The 16,284-nt window shown below is 38.9% G+C and overlaps 1 protein-coding gene across 1 annotated transcript in view; it reads left to right on the top strand.

Annotated features, from left to right (window-relative positions):
* The window catches only part of ptprbl (protein tyrosine phosphatase receptor type B, like), a 36,264-nt gene extending 25,714 nt beyond the window's left edge, over positions 1-10,550 (top strand). The window contains exons 22-32 of the mRNA XM_016563968.1: positions 5,111-5,188; positions 5,297-5,314; positions 7,006-7,087; positions 7,175-7,265; positions 7,358-7,434; positions 7,822-7,956; positions 8,046-8,168; positions 8,247-8,410; positions 9,426-9,561; positions 9,665-9,785; positions 10,309-10,550. Of these exons, the coding sequence (XP_016419454.1) occupies positions 5,111-5,188; positions 5,297-5,314; positions 7,006-7,087; positions 7,175-7,265; positions 7,358-7,434; positions 7,822-7,956; positions 8,046-8,168; positions 8,247-8,410; positions 9,426-9,561; positions 9,665-9,785; positions 10,309-10,331 (1,048 nt within the window). The 3' untranslated portion in view covers positions 10,332-10,550. The remainder of the gene's footprint in view (positions 1-5,110; positions 5,189-5,296; positions 5,315-7,005; positions 7,088-7,174; positions 7,266-7,357; positions 7,435-7,821; positions 7,957-8,045; positions 8,169-8,246; positions 8,411-9,425; positions 9,562-9,664; positions 9,786-10,308) is intronic.
* The last annotated feature ends 5,734 nt before the right edge of the window (positions 10,551-16,284 follow it).

Genomic DNA, 16,284 nt, shown 5'->3' on the forward strand with positions numbered 1-16,284 from the left:
AACTATTCAAGATCCTTCTGGAAGACCCAATATTGGACAGATCCACCCAAATTTATACAACTCATATACAAACTAGAAAAACATTAATTGGTTATATGAAGGATCTAAGATTAATTGAAGTTTAGAGAATGCTGAACCCAAATAAAAGAGACTATTCTTGTTAAACATAAAACTCACTCACAAATTAATTATTTTATATTATCTATGGAACTACTGTCTAATGTAAAAGAATACTGGTACAATAGTATAGTAATTAGTGATCATGCAGCAGTATCTATGGAGATTCATTTAGGCAGATTTGAGCATTGTCCTAGATGGAGGTTGCAAACATATTTGTTATAGGACCCGACGTTTATTAAATTTGTGGAGAGTTATATAAATTCAGTATACAGCTGTCTATAAGAGAAACGTAACAGACATACACGTGTAATCACAAGAATTTATTTATTGCAGAAATGTCAAAAAGCAGTACCACAGTAGTCCAAATGACGATGCGTTGCATGAGTGTCCAGATGTGCATGGGTCCTCTGTAACATGTAAATGAGAGCGTCATCTACACCAATATAAGGCTGATATGCAAACTGTAGAGGATCCATTTAAGTTGACTCACTAGCCTTGATGTAAGAGAGGACCTGTCTCTCAAATATCTTCAGAATATGTGAGGTGAGCACTACGGGTCTATAATCGTGGTCAGTAGGGTGTCTCTTCTTGGGAACAGGGACCAGGCAAGATGTTTTCCACAGTCCAGGGACCTTCTGTAAGTGCAGGCTCAGATTAAACAGGCATGTGATAATACCACACAACTGTGCAGAGCAGGTCTTCAGCAGTCTGGGGCTAATACCGTCCGGCCCCATTGCTTTGACCGGCTTCAATCGGTCCAGTTCCCTCTTGACCTGAGATGGTTGAAGAATTACGGGCGGAACTACTGGTGGAGAAGGGAGGAAGGAGAGAGGACTCTGAGGAGATGGGTCAAATGCATAGACTGTATAAAAACATGGACGTAATGTCCGTGACGTCACCCGTAGGTTTCTGAAGAGCGTTTTTGAAGCTCAAAGTGGCCGGAGCCATCTTGGCAGCACGTCACCAGGTTTTGGTCACCACCCAACAGTGAACCCCACCTCTGCCTCATACCTGTGATATTCCTCTCTTCACTCCATCCTGCTGCAGATGTTGCTGCAGTTTTTACCTGTATGCTTCTTTCCCCTCCTTAGTCTTCACCCTCAGTTTTCTTTGAATTTGTTTAACTTTTTCCCTGTCCCCCTCTCTGAAAGCCTTTTTATTCTCATTGAGCAAGGTCTTCAGACTACTAGTTACCCATGGTTTATTATTTGGGAAACAGTGACTTTTTCTGGAGGGCATGATATCATCATTACAGAAATCAATATAATGGGTAATGCATTCTGATAGTCCATCAATGTCATCCCCATAAACCTCACAGAAAACGTCCCAGTCTGTTGTTTCAAAACAGTACTTCAGGGCTTCATCTTTCCCCGGGGGCCAGTATTTTAAAGTTCTTTTGGTGACAGGCAACCTCTTAACAACTGGAATGTAGCAAGGAGAGAGATGTACCATGTCATGGCCTGATCGACCAAGAGGGGACAGAGCAGTGCATTTATATGCATCTTTTACGTTAGCATACAAGAGATCCAAGATCTTATCTCCCCTTGTTGTACAATCAACAAACTGCTTAAATGTGGGCAAAGTCTTAGAGAGAGAGACACACTTGTCATTAACGAGCAGAATAAGCCCCCCTCCTTTCTGCTTACTGCTCGATCCGGCGTCCCTGTCCGCTCGTACCATCCAGAAGCTGGTAAAGCTGGTCAAAACATCAGGGATACTGTCTGTCAACCACGTCTCAAACAGACATACCAGACAGCTGACCTCTCGATACATTTTCTGGCTCCTGACAAGAGTCTCTAGTTCCTTGAGCTTGTTAGTTAAACAGTGAACATTTCCCATAGTGATAGATGGTAGAAATGGTTTAAAAGTCTCTCTCCATGCTCTCTCTCTGTGCCTCTTATTTCTCTTCACCCCAGCTTGAATTCCCCGGTGTCTCCTCAGTAATATTTCCTCAGGGATATCGTGTATGATCGCAAGTTTTGAATATTGTGCCAGGTCAAACAGTTCCTGTTGGGTATATACCAAAAGAGGTGCCTCTTGTCTGTGGTCCTCTACCCAGATGGGTTTTTCAGATGTCAAGTCCATATCAACAATTAATCCACTACTCAAGACTAAAAAAAACACAATCGCTAATAATAAAAACACAATAAAAGCGCTAAAAACACTACAGACACACATACAGCTGCACACTACAGGCTGCCGCCTCACCAGCGCCATCAAGATAATTAATTAGCTATGCCAGTAAGAGTCCATACAGCAAAATCAGGTATTACAATTGGGGGGAAGGATCACTGTAACTCTTTATTTGCAGATGATATTATACAAAAGTCCACTCCAGGACCATTAAAATGTATCTATACTTCAGATATTAAGTCACTGAAGAAGAAAACAAAAAATCATTTTCTTAAAAATACAATTTCAGTTTGGCATCCTGCACATGCCAAGGGGAAGTCGTGGCCTAATGGTTAGAGAGTTGGACTCGTAACCCAAAGGTTGCGGGTTCGAGTCTCGTACCGGCAGGGATTGTAGGTGGGGGGAGTGAATTCAGTCACGTGAATACCACGACTGAGGTGCCCTTGAGCAAGGCACCGAACCCCCAAATGCTCCCTGGGCGCTGCAGCAAAAATGGCTGCCCACTGCTGTGTGTTCACGGTGTGTGTGTGTTCACTGCTGTGTGTGTGCACTTTGGATGGGATAAATGCAGAGCACTAATTTCGAGTATGGGTCACCATACTTGGCCACATGTCACGTCACTTTCACTTTCACTCACTTTCATAAGCATATAGGTGATATGCCAAGACTGTCCCAATTTACTCCTATTTGGGGTAATGAATAATTTATACCAGGTATTAAAGACAGAGATTTTAAGTTATGGAAAACTAGAGGCATTCAGAAAATTATGGATCTATATGAAGATTTATGCAAGAAATATACAATCGTTTTTTTATTTTTATATATTTACAGTTAAAAATTGACGTCATCAAAAGAGGATCAGATAAGCTGTATACCATTTTTATCAAAATTAGAGGAAAAAACTCTTGGAAATTTAGAAGGAAGGTGACATGTATTACAATACATTTTTACTTTACATCGAAACAGACTAAACTCCTAGATTTCATCTCCTTCAAGCCAGAAGAGTTAATGCATTATGCTGGAAGAGTATAGATGCTCCATCCTTGAAAATGTGGAAAAAGGAGATATTGTACTGTATTGGACTGGAGAGACTTATATTAACTTATATTGCTAAGGGCAAGCGGAAAGACTTTGATCAGCTTTTGGAACCATACATGAACATCGTGTAAAATGGAAATGTAGACTTTACTTGACATTGTACTGATTTTTACTTGACATTGTAAACACTGTCTGTTACCAATTTATCTATTTATTTATTTATTTGTATTTATTTATATTTTTTCATTTAGAGTATAAGTTAGTCTGTGTTATTGTTCTTTAGTTTATTTATTTAAGTGTAAGTCTTGTTGGTGTGGGGTTATAAATAAGAAAAGGTCAATAAACATATTGGGGGAAAAAATGGATGAATGCTTCCTGTGTGTTAAGTCAGCCTCCATGTTGGGGCCTGCCACATCAAGGTGTTGAGATCGTGGAATAAACCATATTCAGTCATATTGGGTGGTCAGTCATTGGGGAGAAACCCGTTGGTAATTTGTTTCCTCCTTAGTGCTTTGAGGCTGAGGCCTGCAAGTTCTGGCTCGAGTTCTGGCATGGGATCTGGCCGTGGTGTTGGAAGGGCTAAGTAAAGTTTCATTTGAGTCCATTGAAGAGGTTTCAGAGAAGTTTTCAATACTAAAGATATTTTTTCTTCTGGCAATATCATCTCTTAAAAGAGTAGGAGAGTTCAAGCCCTGTCAGTTACACCATTGCTTTTCTGCACCCGAGGCCGGGTTATGTTCCAAAGGTGCCCACTAATGTGTCACGGCCCATAGTGCTGCAGGCCTTCTGTCTTCCTCCATTTAGAACTCCAGACCAAGAGAAGCTTAATTTGGTGTGTCTAGTCAGAGTGCTGGACTTTTATGTCCACAGAGCTGCCCTGTGGAGGAAAGCTGATCAGTTGTTCGTCTGCTTTGGTCCACTTAAAAAAGGTTTTCCGGCGACCAAGCAGATGTTGAGTAGGTGGATAATTGTGACTATCTCCCTCGCTCATGAGTCCTCTGACCTTTCTTCACCTTTGGGGGTCTGAGCTCACTCAACAAGAAGTAGATTCTACAACTTAGACCTCGGTTCTACAAAGTGCTCTTGTCTTAGTTGTGCTCACCATGAGTTCACACTAGACTGGCATTTGTCAACATGGATATTGTCACTCCCACAGTGTTTTGATGCAGCACGAGTTCCCTGGATAGGGATCGCCTCAGGTTACGACTGTAACCATAGTTCTCTCAAAGGGAATGAGACACTGCGTTGCCTTGCCATACTTCCTACATCCCTGTGAGTGACTTGCTTCGACCTATCAGAAGTTAACACTGTTTGTTCTGGATGTGGTTTTAAGCTTCCTGGTCACCACATAACCCTGCGTAGTGTGTCCGCCATTCCATTGGACTGATTTCACACGTGCTTCCAGACACAATTACGCAAAGGCGTTCCCACAGCGTTTTGATGCACCATCTCATTCTCTCTCAGGGAACCATAGTTACAGTCATAACCTGAGACATTTGTGGTGGTGACAAGCTATTATAGTGGGTTAGAAATGACAGGTTAGCCAGGAAAAATTAGTGGGGACTGAATAATTTTGACCGATATGTAGATACAGGTTTGTGGTGTTTTTGTTTTTGGAATTATACATCAGTGATTATATGCTTGTAATTATGGGTTTATGATGATCAATTTGACTTAGAGCTGATGGGTTTTTGATGATGGTTTAGAGTTAGTGATGATGGACTTTGGCTGAGCAACAGAACAATATCTATTCCGATACAGAAGATGACAAGAATCAGGCAGTAATTAATTAGTGATGACAGGTTTTTGTCTTTACCAGGAGTGCACAAGAGCCTGTGGTCAGAATGAGTTTGAGAAGAGAAAGACAACCCTCAGGAACTCACGTCATTGTTAGAGGGTAAGAGTGACTGCATTTATATTATCATTAAAGGTTACAATAGCAGTTAAATAATAATAATAATAATAATAATATCTTATTACAATGTTATTTTCTTCTGTGTTTTAGGAACCGTCGTGTCTCAAGGTACTGTACTTCATCTCAGAGCAAAACACATCATGTAGATCTGTAACAGAATGCCACATTAAGTCTGAAGCTCTTAATTCACATTATAATTCCAGCTACACATGAACATTGTTTTAGTATTATATTATGTCATATTTCTCCATTATTACGTACTGTAACAGAGGCAGCAGCAGGATATTTTTATAATATTTATGTTGGCTTAAGAAAGCCAACATACTGTTATGCTATATAAACGAATTCTTCTTCTTCTGAGACTAAAATCTCTTCCTAGGGCTTTAATGCTACTAGCACCAAAATTGGCAGAGACCTTGCCCTGGTGTGTTGTTTGTTGCAATATCTTTTCAGACTGATTCATATAAATAATTATCAAAAATAACAAATTTCCCATAGACTTACATTGGCTGAGCAAAAATGCTCCCTCTAGGGCAGTGGTTCTGAATTGCAGTCCTGGGGACCCACTGTTCTGCACATTTTGTATGCATCTCTTATCTGACACACTCAGTTCAGTTCATGGATCTTTCTCCTAACGAGCTGATGATCTGAATCAGGTGTGTTAAATAAGAAAGACATGCAAAATGTGCAGAGCAGGGGGTCCCCAGGACTGGAATTCAGAACCACTGCTCTAGATGTCAATCAGTTAAATTTACTAATAAATGCATACATTTCCTTTATACTGCCAAGCTAAACCAACATATTTGATAGTGACCAGGTCACGTAATGACTGTCTGATGGCCAGAGGCCAGTTTGAAAGACGCTCAGGACAGTTGACTGATCTGTCACTGCTCCGATGCTGCGTCCTCATAACAGTTTATAATTTGCATGTGTTTTTAAGCCTTGCCAGTTAAAGCATTCAAGCGATTTTACACCATTCAAGCATAGGAACACATGAAAGAGATCCAATTCATTCTTACGAGCTGTTTTGTGTGACACAAGAAGCCACGTCGCGTCTTTGACAACGTGTGAGCCCCGAGGCGTGTTCACTTTCTCTTCATTTGGCACTTGAACAGACAAATACTTACAAGATCATGTCAAAATACATTATGTCTTGGTGAATATCATCGAAAACAGTCATTTATTTCTCAAGTGAACATAAACGGTTGAGAAATAAAATGGATGTGGATCATATTGGATTTGTGCATCAAATCGACCGCATTTACCAGCTGCTGTCTGTGTTTTATGTAAAAAAAAAACGAGAAAATCTCTTATTGCTCATGACTGAATAACTTTTGTATCTTTCACAAGGATCACTCTATTTTTGATGACTATGCAATTTTACTTTACATTTGATTATTCAGTTTCTGCACATGAACTCCACACACACCTACTTTTTTGTGCTATTGCTTGTAATTTGTTTATTGTGAAATGTGTCTGGTATTGACAATTGTGTTGTCATAATAAGCTTCTTTATTAGAATACAAAATAGCAAGGGTCTATAGAAAAATATTACTCTAACTGTTAAATATAACTGTTGTACTTTTTTTTTTTTTGTGGGGGGCCAGCTCAAGAACACCTGACAAATGTGTGATCTGGCTCTTTTTGCCTTAAGGCTGCCCATGTTGGCTTTCTTAAGCCAACATCAAATTTTGTTCACAAACTTTAGCCTCTAGTTTTGGTATACTGTGTATTCTTTGAATGAATTCTGAATTTTTTTATTATCTATTGTAAGATAGTGTTGTCTTTTCCAAATACAGTCCCATCAGCATCACACATTTTGAGTCACATTTAGCTAAACTTCGAGCAGACTCCAACTACCTCCTTTCTGAGGAATATGAGGTAAAATATCCTCCATATTTCATAACATGATATTTAGAATGATTCTCATTTCAGAATGAACACATTAAACATTTGTTCTGCTTTCAGGACCTGAAGGATGTTGGTCGTAACCAACCTCAAGACGCAGCGTTATTGCCTGAAAACAGAGGCAAAAATCGCTACAACAATATACTGCCTTGTATGTCTATGCAAATCAGAGTATTTGTTCAAATATCTAATATTATTGTAATATAATTTTTCTAAACTTATTTTGACGTGTTCTTTGAACAGATGATTCTACACGGGTGAAGCTGTCCTATGTTGATGATGACTCCTGCTCAGATTATATTAATGCCAGCTATGTTCCTGTAAGATCTTTGGCCATGGAAGTACATTAATAACAATAGTCAAAAGTCTTTGATACAAAATCATGTTAAACTACTGAACTGAAAGCTAAAAATTATATATAAATAACACATTTTGATTAAAAGCATTTGACACAAAATTTCATCAAAAATACAGTAAATAGTGTACAGTTCACACCAAGTAAAAAAATAGCAACACATATAGTGTAAAGAGTAACTGTTGCTATTCACACAATGTATAAATATGAAGTAATATTCTATTTGTATTAAATGTAAAATATCTAAGCAATGGTGGGCAGAGTTGGCAAAAAATATACTGCAAGTGCATGTTTCCGTCCTAAGGCTTACCAATGACACTTAACTAAACATATCACATTGTTTCTTATAAAGGGCAATAACTTCAGACGGGAGTATATAGCGACTCAGGGTCCTTTGCCCGGCACTAAAGATGATTTCTGGAAGATGGTCTGGGAGCAGAATGTTCACAACATAGTTATGGTGACACAGTGTGTTGAGAAAGGAAGGGTATGTGCATATGATCACACATGATTCTTCTGCTCATGAGGTTCTCTTGGCATTAACTCAATGAATTTGTGTTTGACTCTCGTACTTAGGTGAAGTGTGACCACTACTGGCCATTTGATCAGGAGCCGCTGTACTATGGGGATCTGGTCGTTCAGATGCAGTCAGAATCTGTGCTGCCCGAGTGGACCATCCGAGAATTCAAGATCTGTAATGTGGGTATAATGTCTCTGTTCCTCACAGATGAGTTCTAATAGGAATACACTAATGAGCTGTGTGGCATGTCTGTACAGGAGGAACAGCTGAGCTATTCCCGAGTGGTACGTCAGTTTCACTACACTGTGTGGCCGGATCACGGAGTTCCAGAGATCACGCAGTCGCTCATTCAGTTTGTGCGGACTGTGAGAGACTATATCAACCGGACGCCCTTCTCTGGAGCCACTGTAGTGCACTGCAGGTGGACAGTCATTTTTACAGCACTACCTTGATCATAGTAATGTGTAGTCTAAGGCTGCGTTTACACTTGGCATTAACATGTGACCTGTATCCGGATGTTGTCCACATACACATTGAAAAGACAAGTGTAAACGCACTTCTGATCGGAATGTTATCCGATCAGCGTGTCCTGGTCCAGAGGTAGTCGAGGACGCATTGTGATCGGATCTCAGTGTAATGTAAATGCAATCCAGCCATCGTGTCTGCATTCGCAGGTCGACATCACGCAAAACACCGACCCCTCTCTCGCAAACTGTCAGAAAAAAAGACGGAGAACACCCGTGTGGAGCGCTAGTGAGACTCCTACACTTATCTTTGATTTGTAAAATGTCCTGCGACTGAAAATGCTTTTCAAACGAAAACCCAACACTTCAGGTTGACTTTGCAACGGGCCATTCTCTGCAGACTTATTTAAATATTGCGCGGGGAAGACAGATCCGATCGGTTACCCAGATAGAAAAGTCAGTTGATATTGCCAAGTGTAAACGCACCGTGTTCTGACTGACTGATGATCCGATCTGCTTGATCGGATCACGGTGATCGCATGTTAATGCCAAGTGTAAACGCAGCCTAAGAAACCACTTAGGCCAGGAATGTGGGACTGTCCTGCTGAGTTTAGCTCCATCACTAATCAAACACACCTGAGGAATCTAATCTGTTTCAGGATTTTCTGAAAATTAGAGGCAGGTGTGTTTGATTAGGGATGGAACTAACTCTGCAGGACAGTGGCCCTCCAGGACTGAAGTTGTCCATCCCTGACTTAGGCACTGTCCCAAATGGAAATGTCTGTTCAAATGCTTTCCAATTTCTGTCTTAATTTAATTGACAAACATAACTCAAAGAAAGCAAAGCAGAATATTCTGCCCATGGAGATCTAGTATACTTGCTACTAAGCAACTTTAGCAAATCTATTACATATATCTTCCCCTGAAGGAAGAGTGTTTATCTCTGTGAACTTTTTTTTTTATCCCTGACAGTGCTGGAGTGGGGCGCACCGGAACCTTTATTGCTCTTGACAGAGTCCTTCAGCAGCTGGACACTAGAGACACGGTGGACATCTACAGTGCTGTGTTTGATCTGAGGCTTCATCGCACACACATGGTGCAGACAGAGGTGAGTGCTCATCTGTAAAACACACTACTGCTTTTGAAACGAGAGAATACACACAGACACAAATATATGAAATCAAATTTATTTGTCATGTGTGTTGCACTAGTGCCAGTACTCGTACCTCTACCAGTGCGTGCGAGATGTGCTCCGTGCAAGAAAACTGCGCAGTGAACAGGAGAACCTTTTGTATCCCATCTATGAAAATGTGCATCCGGATTACCATCGAGGTTAGTGTGCTGTTAATGTCTGTATGATGAGCATATCTGTTCAGTCTTATCATATATGTGACCCTGGACCACAAAACCAGTCAATTTTTCGAAATTGAGATTTATACATCATCTGAAAGCTGAATAAATAAGCTTTCCATTGATGTATGGTTTGTTAGGATAGGACAATATTTGGCTGAGATACAACTATTTGAAAATCTGGAATCTGAGGGTGCAAAAAATTCTTAATATTGAGAAAATCACCTTTAAAGTTGTCCAAATGAAGTTCTTAGCAATGCATATTACTAATCAAAAATTAAGTTTTGATATATTTACGGTAGGAAATTTACTAAATATCTTCATGGAACATGATCTACTTAATATCCTAATGATTTTTGGCATAAAAGAAAAATCTATAATTTTGACCCATACAATGTATTGTTGGCTATTGCTACAAATATACTCCAGCGACTTAACACTGCTTTTGTGCTCCAGGCTCACATATATCTTATATCTAACTGATATTTTGTATTTCTTCATATAGATGTGGTCTACTCCAAACGCTGATGTGCAGGTGGATAAAAAAGTGGCCAAACACTTTATTGTCAAACACATATGTAAAAATTTATTTGAAAATGAATTTAAGGTAATATGCTATGTGTATGCCTAGATGTAACAGAATTATATCATGTACATATATTATTCAATATTAATTCAGAGTTTATGTTAATTCTTGCATAATATAATGTGCAACACTAATTAAATGTTGTAGCTAATTTTATATTAATAAAAGGTATTACAAAACAACAGTGTCATCTGTTTTCCTGTACCATGTAGATGAAAGGGTTATATAGTCAAGTCACCTTTATTTCTATAGAACTTTATACAATACAGATAGTGTCAAAGCAGCTTTACAGAGATGCAGAATCCGTTCAGATTCAGATATAAAGCAGCTCTAAAAGACAATACTGTCATTATTTAGCTTAAGTCAGGTTAATGTTGGTTTTGTTCAAATCAAAGTTAATCATTCAGCTGTAAACAGTTCTTCAAAAAGCAGTAGTGTTGTTGTTCAGATCCAGTTTGTTAAACATGAATTCAATTAAGTTCAATACCGGTGTCGATGTTGCAAGATGCAAGCAAAAGCAGCTCTACAGAACACGATAGTGCCGTCATCCATCTTAATTTAGTTCAAGTTTTGTTCTCATCCGATGGTGTCAGTCAGTCCAATCATAGAAAAATTACTGAAAGTTAAGCGTCTTTCAGACCCCAACTAAGCAAGCCAGTGTTGGTTCAGTTCAGATCAATAACAGTGTGAAGTTCATCAGTCTGAAAAGAGTTCAGTTCAGCTATAGACCGTTCAACAAACAGCAGTGTCATTTTTCAGCTGTTGATTCAGTTAAATTCAGTAGTGTTAATGTTGTAAGATGTGATGCTGTACAGCAGAAGCTCTACAGTGACGTCATCCAGCTTAATTTACAACCCCAATTCCAGAAAAGTTGGGATGTATTTGAAATGCCATAAAATCAAGAATATTCTATTTGTTCATTCTCTTTAACCTTTATTTAATTGGCTAAAGTACAAAGAACAAAATTCAAATGTTTTCACTGGCCAACTTAATTTTATTTTGTAAATTTAAAAAAATGTTGATGGCTGCAACACACTACAAAAAAGTTGGGACAGAGGCATGTTTAACACTGTGTCGCATCACCTTTCCTTTTAATTGCAATGTTTCATTGTTTGAGAATTGAGTATACTAATTGTTAAAGTCTTGCAAGCAAAATTTTGGTCCAATCTCGTCTGTGATCATCATTGTCTTATTCTCCTTTTCATGACTGGTCATATATTTTCAATAGGAGACAGCTCTGGACTGCAGTCCAGCACATTCGCTCTGTCTACGAAGCTACGCTGTCGTAGCACATGCAGAATGAGAGCTGCCATTGTCTTGATCTAATAACCATTAACTTCCTATGAAAGACATCATCTTGATGGCAGTATTTGTCTATGTACAATTAAAAAAATATATGCCTCCATGTTAATGGTACCTTCGCACATATTCCAGTCACCCATGCTCTGATAAACCCCCATACCATGACAGATGTTTGCTTCTTCTGTCACTGATGAAAGTCTGGATGGTTCCTTTGATCTTTGGGACTGAGAACTCGACGTCCATTTTTTTCAGAAATAAGTTGAAATGTTGACTCATTTGACCACAGCACACATTTCCACTGTCTTTTTGACTATCTGAGATATATTAGACATATAATATGGGCATAAATCTTGATTTCCTAAACCAGAATCTCCTTTGTCCAGTTCCACCTTGGAGTATAGAAAAGTTATATATCAATTAGGAACTGACCTGCAATAAGAAGAGTGAAACCTACCCGTATATATACCGTCAACATGTTTTGACATAAGAAGCCTTTATCCCAGTCATAATCCTATATACACTGATGGATCAAAAATGGATAACCATGTTATCTGCAGCAATAGTAAGCGGTCATCAACACTATGGCTTTCATATCCCAGACTACTGTTCCATCTTTACAGCAGAAGTCCAAGCTCTATTACTTGCTCTTGGTCATATTGAAAAAGCAAAAGAAAGAAACGTCATAGCGTTCACTGACTCAAAATCCTGTTTGCAAGTTCTGGAATCTTTGAAAACAAATCATCCAATAATTGTTGACATATTCATCAAAGCAAATCAGTTGTGGAGACTCAATTATGATATTGTTTTCTGCTGGATTCCAGGACATAGTGGAATTATTGGAAACGAACAAGCTGACATAGCAAGCTCTTACAGAAAATGTAAATGAATGCCAAATCCCACCTTCTGATGTGAAGCCAGTAATCAACAGATACATATTGGAGAAATGGAGAGCGGAATGGGAAGAGCTTTGATTGCAAAGACAGAAATGCTCCTTTTATACAGAAACATGATCCACTCACCTATTATCAATTCACCTGCTTGCTGTGAACTGTTTCAAAAACACTTTAATTTGGATATTCTATAACCTTTTCACTTTTATTTTGCCTCTGTAATGACTTTTTTGGAGCGTGTTGCAGCCATCAAAATCTAAATTTGTTTATATTTACAAAATACAGCAGCCAATAAAACACTAGCAAAGTAAAGGGGTAATGTTGTGACTCAACTATTATGAGGATGATAGCTGTATTTTAAGGTTCAGGTATGCTTGGCAAGAATGCATTTCTTTATTTCTTTTACATATGTTTTCAAACCTTATAAGTGTGTGTGAAAGGGAAGTTGTGTTTGAAAAAATAAAACTGTGACAAGAAGAAAACAAGACAGAAATACCATAATGAGTTTTTATTTAAGAATAGAAGTTGTTCCAGTGTTTTAGCATTCAAACTCTTTCTTTTTTTGCATAGAACTTCTCCTGCTTTAGACAAAAACTTGTTCACATGGCACAGATGTACAGTAGCTGGTATTGACAAGTATTTTTTGGCAAGGTGGAAAAGATGAGGTGTTTCAAAAACAGTTTAATTTGGATATTCTATAACCTTTTCACTTTTATTTTGCCTCTGTAATGACTTTTTTGGAGCGTGTTGCAGCCATCAAAATCTAAATTTGTTTATATTTACAAAATACAGCAGCCAATAAAACACTAGCAAAGTAAAGGGGTAATGTTGTGACTCAACTATTATGAGGATGATAGCTGTATTTTAAGGTTCAGGTATGCTTGGCAAGAATGCATTTCTTTATTTCTTTTACATATGTTTTCAAACCTTATAAGTGTGTGTGAAAGGGAAGTTGTGTTTGAAAAAATAAAACTGTGACAAGAAGAAAACAAGACAGAAATACCATAATGAGTTTTTATTTAAGAATAGAAGTTGTTCCAGTGTTTTAGCATTCAAACTCTTTCTTTTTTTGCATAGAACTTCTCCTGCTTTAGACAAAAACTTGTTCACATGGCACAGATGTACAGTAGCTGGTATTGACAAGTATTTTTTGGCAAGGTGGAAAAGATGAGGGAAGAAAGTTTGATGTTTTGCCCAAAACTCCAGTGGATCACTTGTTCCGTTAACATATGGTGTGTTTAAGTATCGCTGTACTTCAACCGTTGCATCTGCAGTGACACTGTGGACCTTTTGTGTTTCACTTATTTTATTATTCAAGTGTCCATAGGTTCTCCTCTCCATCTCCCAGTCCTCCTGCTGAATTTGTTGCTGCTGAAGTAGATGGCTGTATAGGTAATACAGTCCTTTACTGCAGCAACAGCGTTGACTGCACTGCCAAAAGCAAGTGTCTTAAATCTGGGATCCAAAAGGGTGGCCTTGGCCAACATCCTTAACAATTCTATAGCTCCAAAGTGTTGTTTTAGGTTTGTGATCAAGTTGTTTGTGAGGTCAATGCCTGTTGTTGATGTCAGTTTGTGTGCCTTTTCATTGATTTTATGAAAAGGCATTCTGACAATAGTTATGATCTTTGAAGCTGTGACCACTTTCTCAGCGGAGAGTTCAACTGTTGCATGATTGAAGGCTGAAAGGGCTTGAAGACACAAAATGTGCTGTTCCACCTAGTTTCCACCTCCTGAATCAGCTTCTTTTTGGCCTGCCATCATGCTGCTGGATTGCAGACAGTTTCTCAGTGGCACTGGTGCTGGATCTGAACGAGGTAGCCTCCAGCACCTTCTCTTTTGTCACTTCATACATTGCAGTGACCATGTCCTTCAGCGCATGCCTTGTGGGAAGCACATATGCTGGGCCAAGCTTCTTTACAAAAGCCCTGAAGCCCTCATCCTCCACCACTAAAAATGGCTGCAAATCCTTGATTATCATGTCCACTAGAGCTTCATCAATGTCCTTTTGCCTTGCTGAAAAAAAAGTGACATTTAACTGTATGCTGTGTGATTGTCATTTATAATATACAGCGTTTTTAGGCTTTGAGGACTTCCAATATTATCCTACCACTTTTGGTAATTAGAGGCCCAGAAGATCTGGTGTGAAAATGTATACTTAACTTGTCTAGGTACACCAGATGTTTCAGCTCCACCAGATGCATGCCCATCAACATTGAGCAACATTGATGAGTGTAACAAAGTTTGTAGTTCGGGAAGAAGGAGGCGGGAACCAGCGAACGCTCAAAGAAAACTTTAATAAAATAAATAAACACAAAATAGCGCGACAGCCCCTCGCGGACGACTGTCGCGCACAAACAGAACCAAAACTCAAAATAAAATCCAGGCCTGGTCCTCTCTCGTCCAACATTGTCGTCACTCCTCCTTTTATCCTTCCGGAGCTCCTCCGTGGGACTCGAGACCAGTGAATGGCGCAGGTGCATTAGCATGCATTAGCATATACTCCACCGGCCTCGCTCCGTTCCCCCGCCCCTCTCGTCACAGTGAGGTATCATTGTGGCATGTCAAGTGCTGATCACAAACCATACACCTCACTGTATTGTTTTCTAATTCTCAAAGTGTTCCCAAACAATAGACCTTGGTCTCTTTATTCCACTCATTTTACAATATATTTCAAATGCCAAATTATCCACTTTCCGCCAACTCAACAACCCACAACATCTGGCCTCTTATTGTTTGTTTTTATAGTAAAAATCTAGCGGGATTTCATGTCATGTGACTAACTGGGCCTCCTGCACTGAGAACTGAACATTAATCAGTACAAAAACCAGTGGGGGGGGGGGTTCCACAAACAAACTGAATCACACTAACAAACTGAATCACACTGTTAATGCAGTCAGCAGGACTGAATGCAATTGTTAAATAACCATTTAAAAAGTGACATAATAATGTATCATTATTGCTTAGCTAAAAAATGGAAATTTAAAATTCAACTGTTAAAGCATGAAATAAGATCCCATGAATCAGTGAATTTGAGTTTAATGTGGGTGTATTGTTAGTAAAGTAATCATTAAACGTGTAATCGTTTAAAAAAATATCAGCCATTTATATTAATGTGACTCAGAGATGAAGGCCATAATACTAATGTTGTCCACACGAGAGAGCCACAGGATAGCAAATCCTTTAAGATCTCAGTTTAAAGACTGTGAAAATTGTTCAATAAATTGACTTGTAGTTGTGCACAGGGTTTAAATTAGGCTGGGGCTGTCTGGGGCTGAGCCCCGGCACATAGACTCCAGGGCTCGACATTAACGCTTCATTAACGCCAGACAAGTAACATGATTAAAACATCAGTAACCAAAAAATAACTATGTAAACACCAAAGCGCAAGTATTATTCTGATTTTATTTACCTTTAGAGTAAGTTGTGAATAGTGGATATATAGCTGTATATAATGCATCTATTGACGGAATAAGGGTGCGCTGCTGAGGCGAGGTTCACAGCCTCTCCAGGAGAAATCAAAACATGCAACACTAAGAAACTCAGCATCCTGAGGTAAAAATTCAAAATGGAAAGTTTTATATTTAAAATACAGTTAGTTAGGTAACATCACACAACGTTTTCACCATTACGACTGATAGTTCTATAAACAGTTCAATAAGCAAATACAATAATATTAGGTCACTTACATTTTAGGCGGAAAC

Source organism: Sinocyclocheilus rhinocerous, unplaced genomic scaffold (genome assembly GCF_001515625.1).
Source record: "Sinocyclocheilus rhinocerous isolate Xijiao unplaced genomic scaffold, SAMN03320098_v1.1 scaffold1401, whole genome shotgun sequence".
NCBI lineage: Eukaryota > Metazoa > Chordata > Actinopteri > Cypriniformes > Cyprinidae > Sinocyclocheilus > Sinocyclocheilus rhinocerous.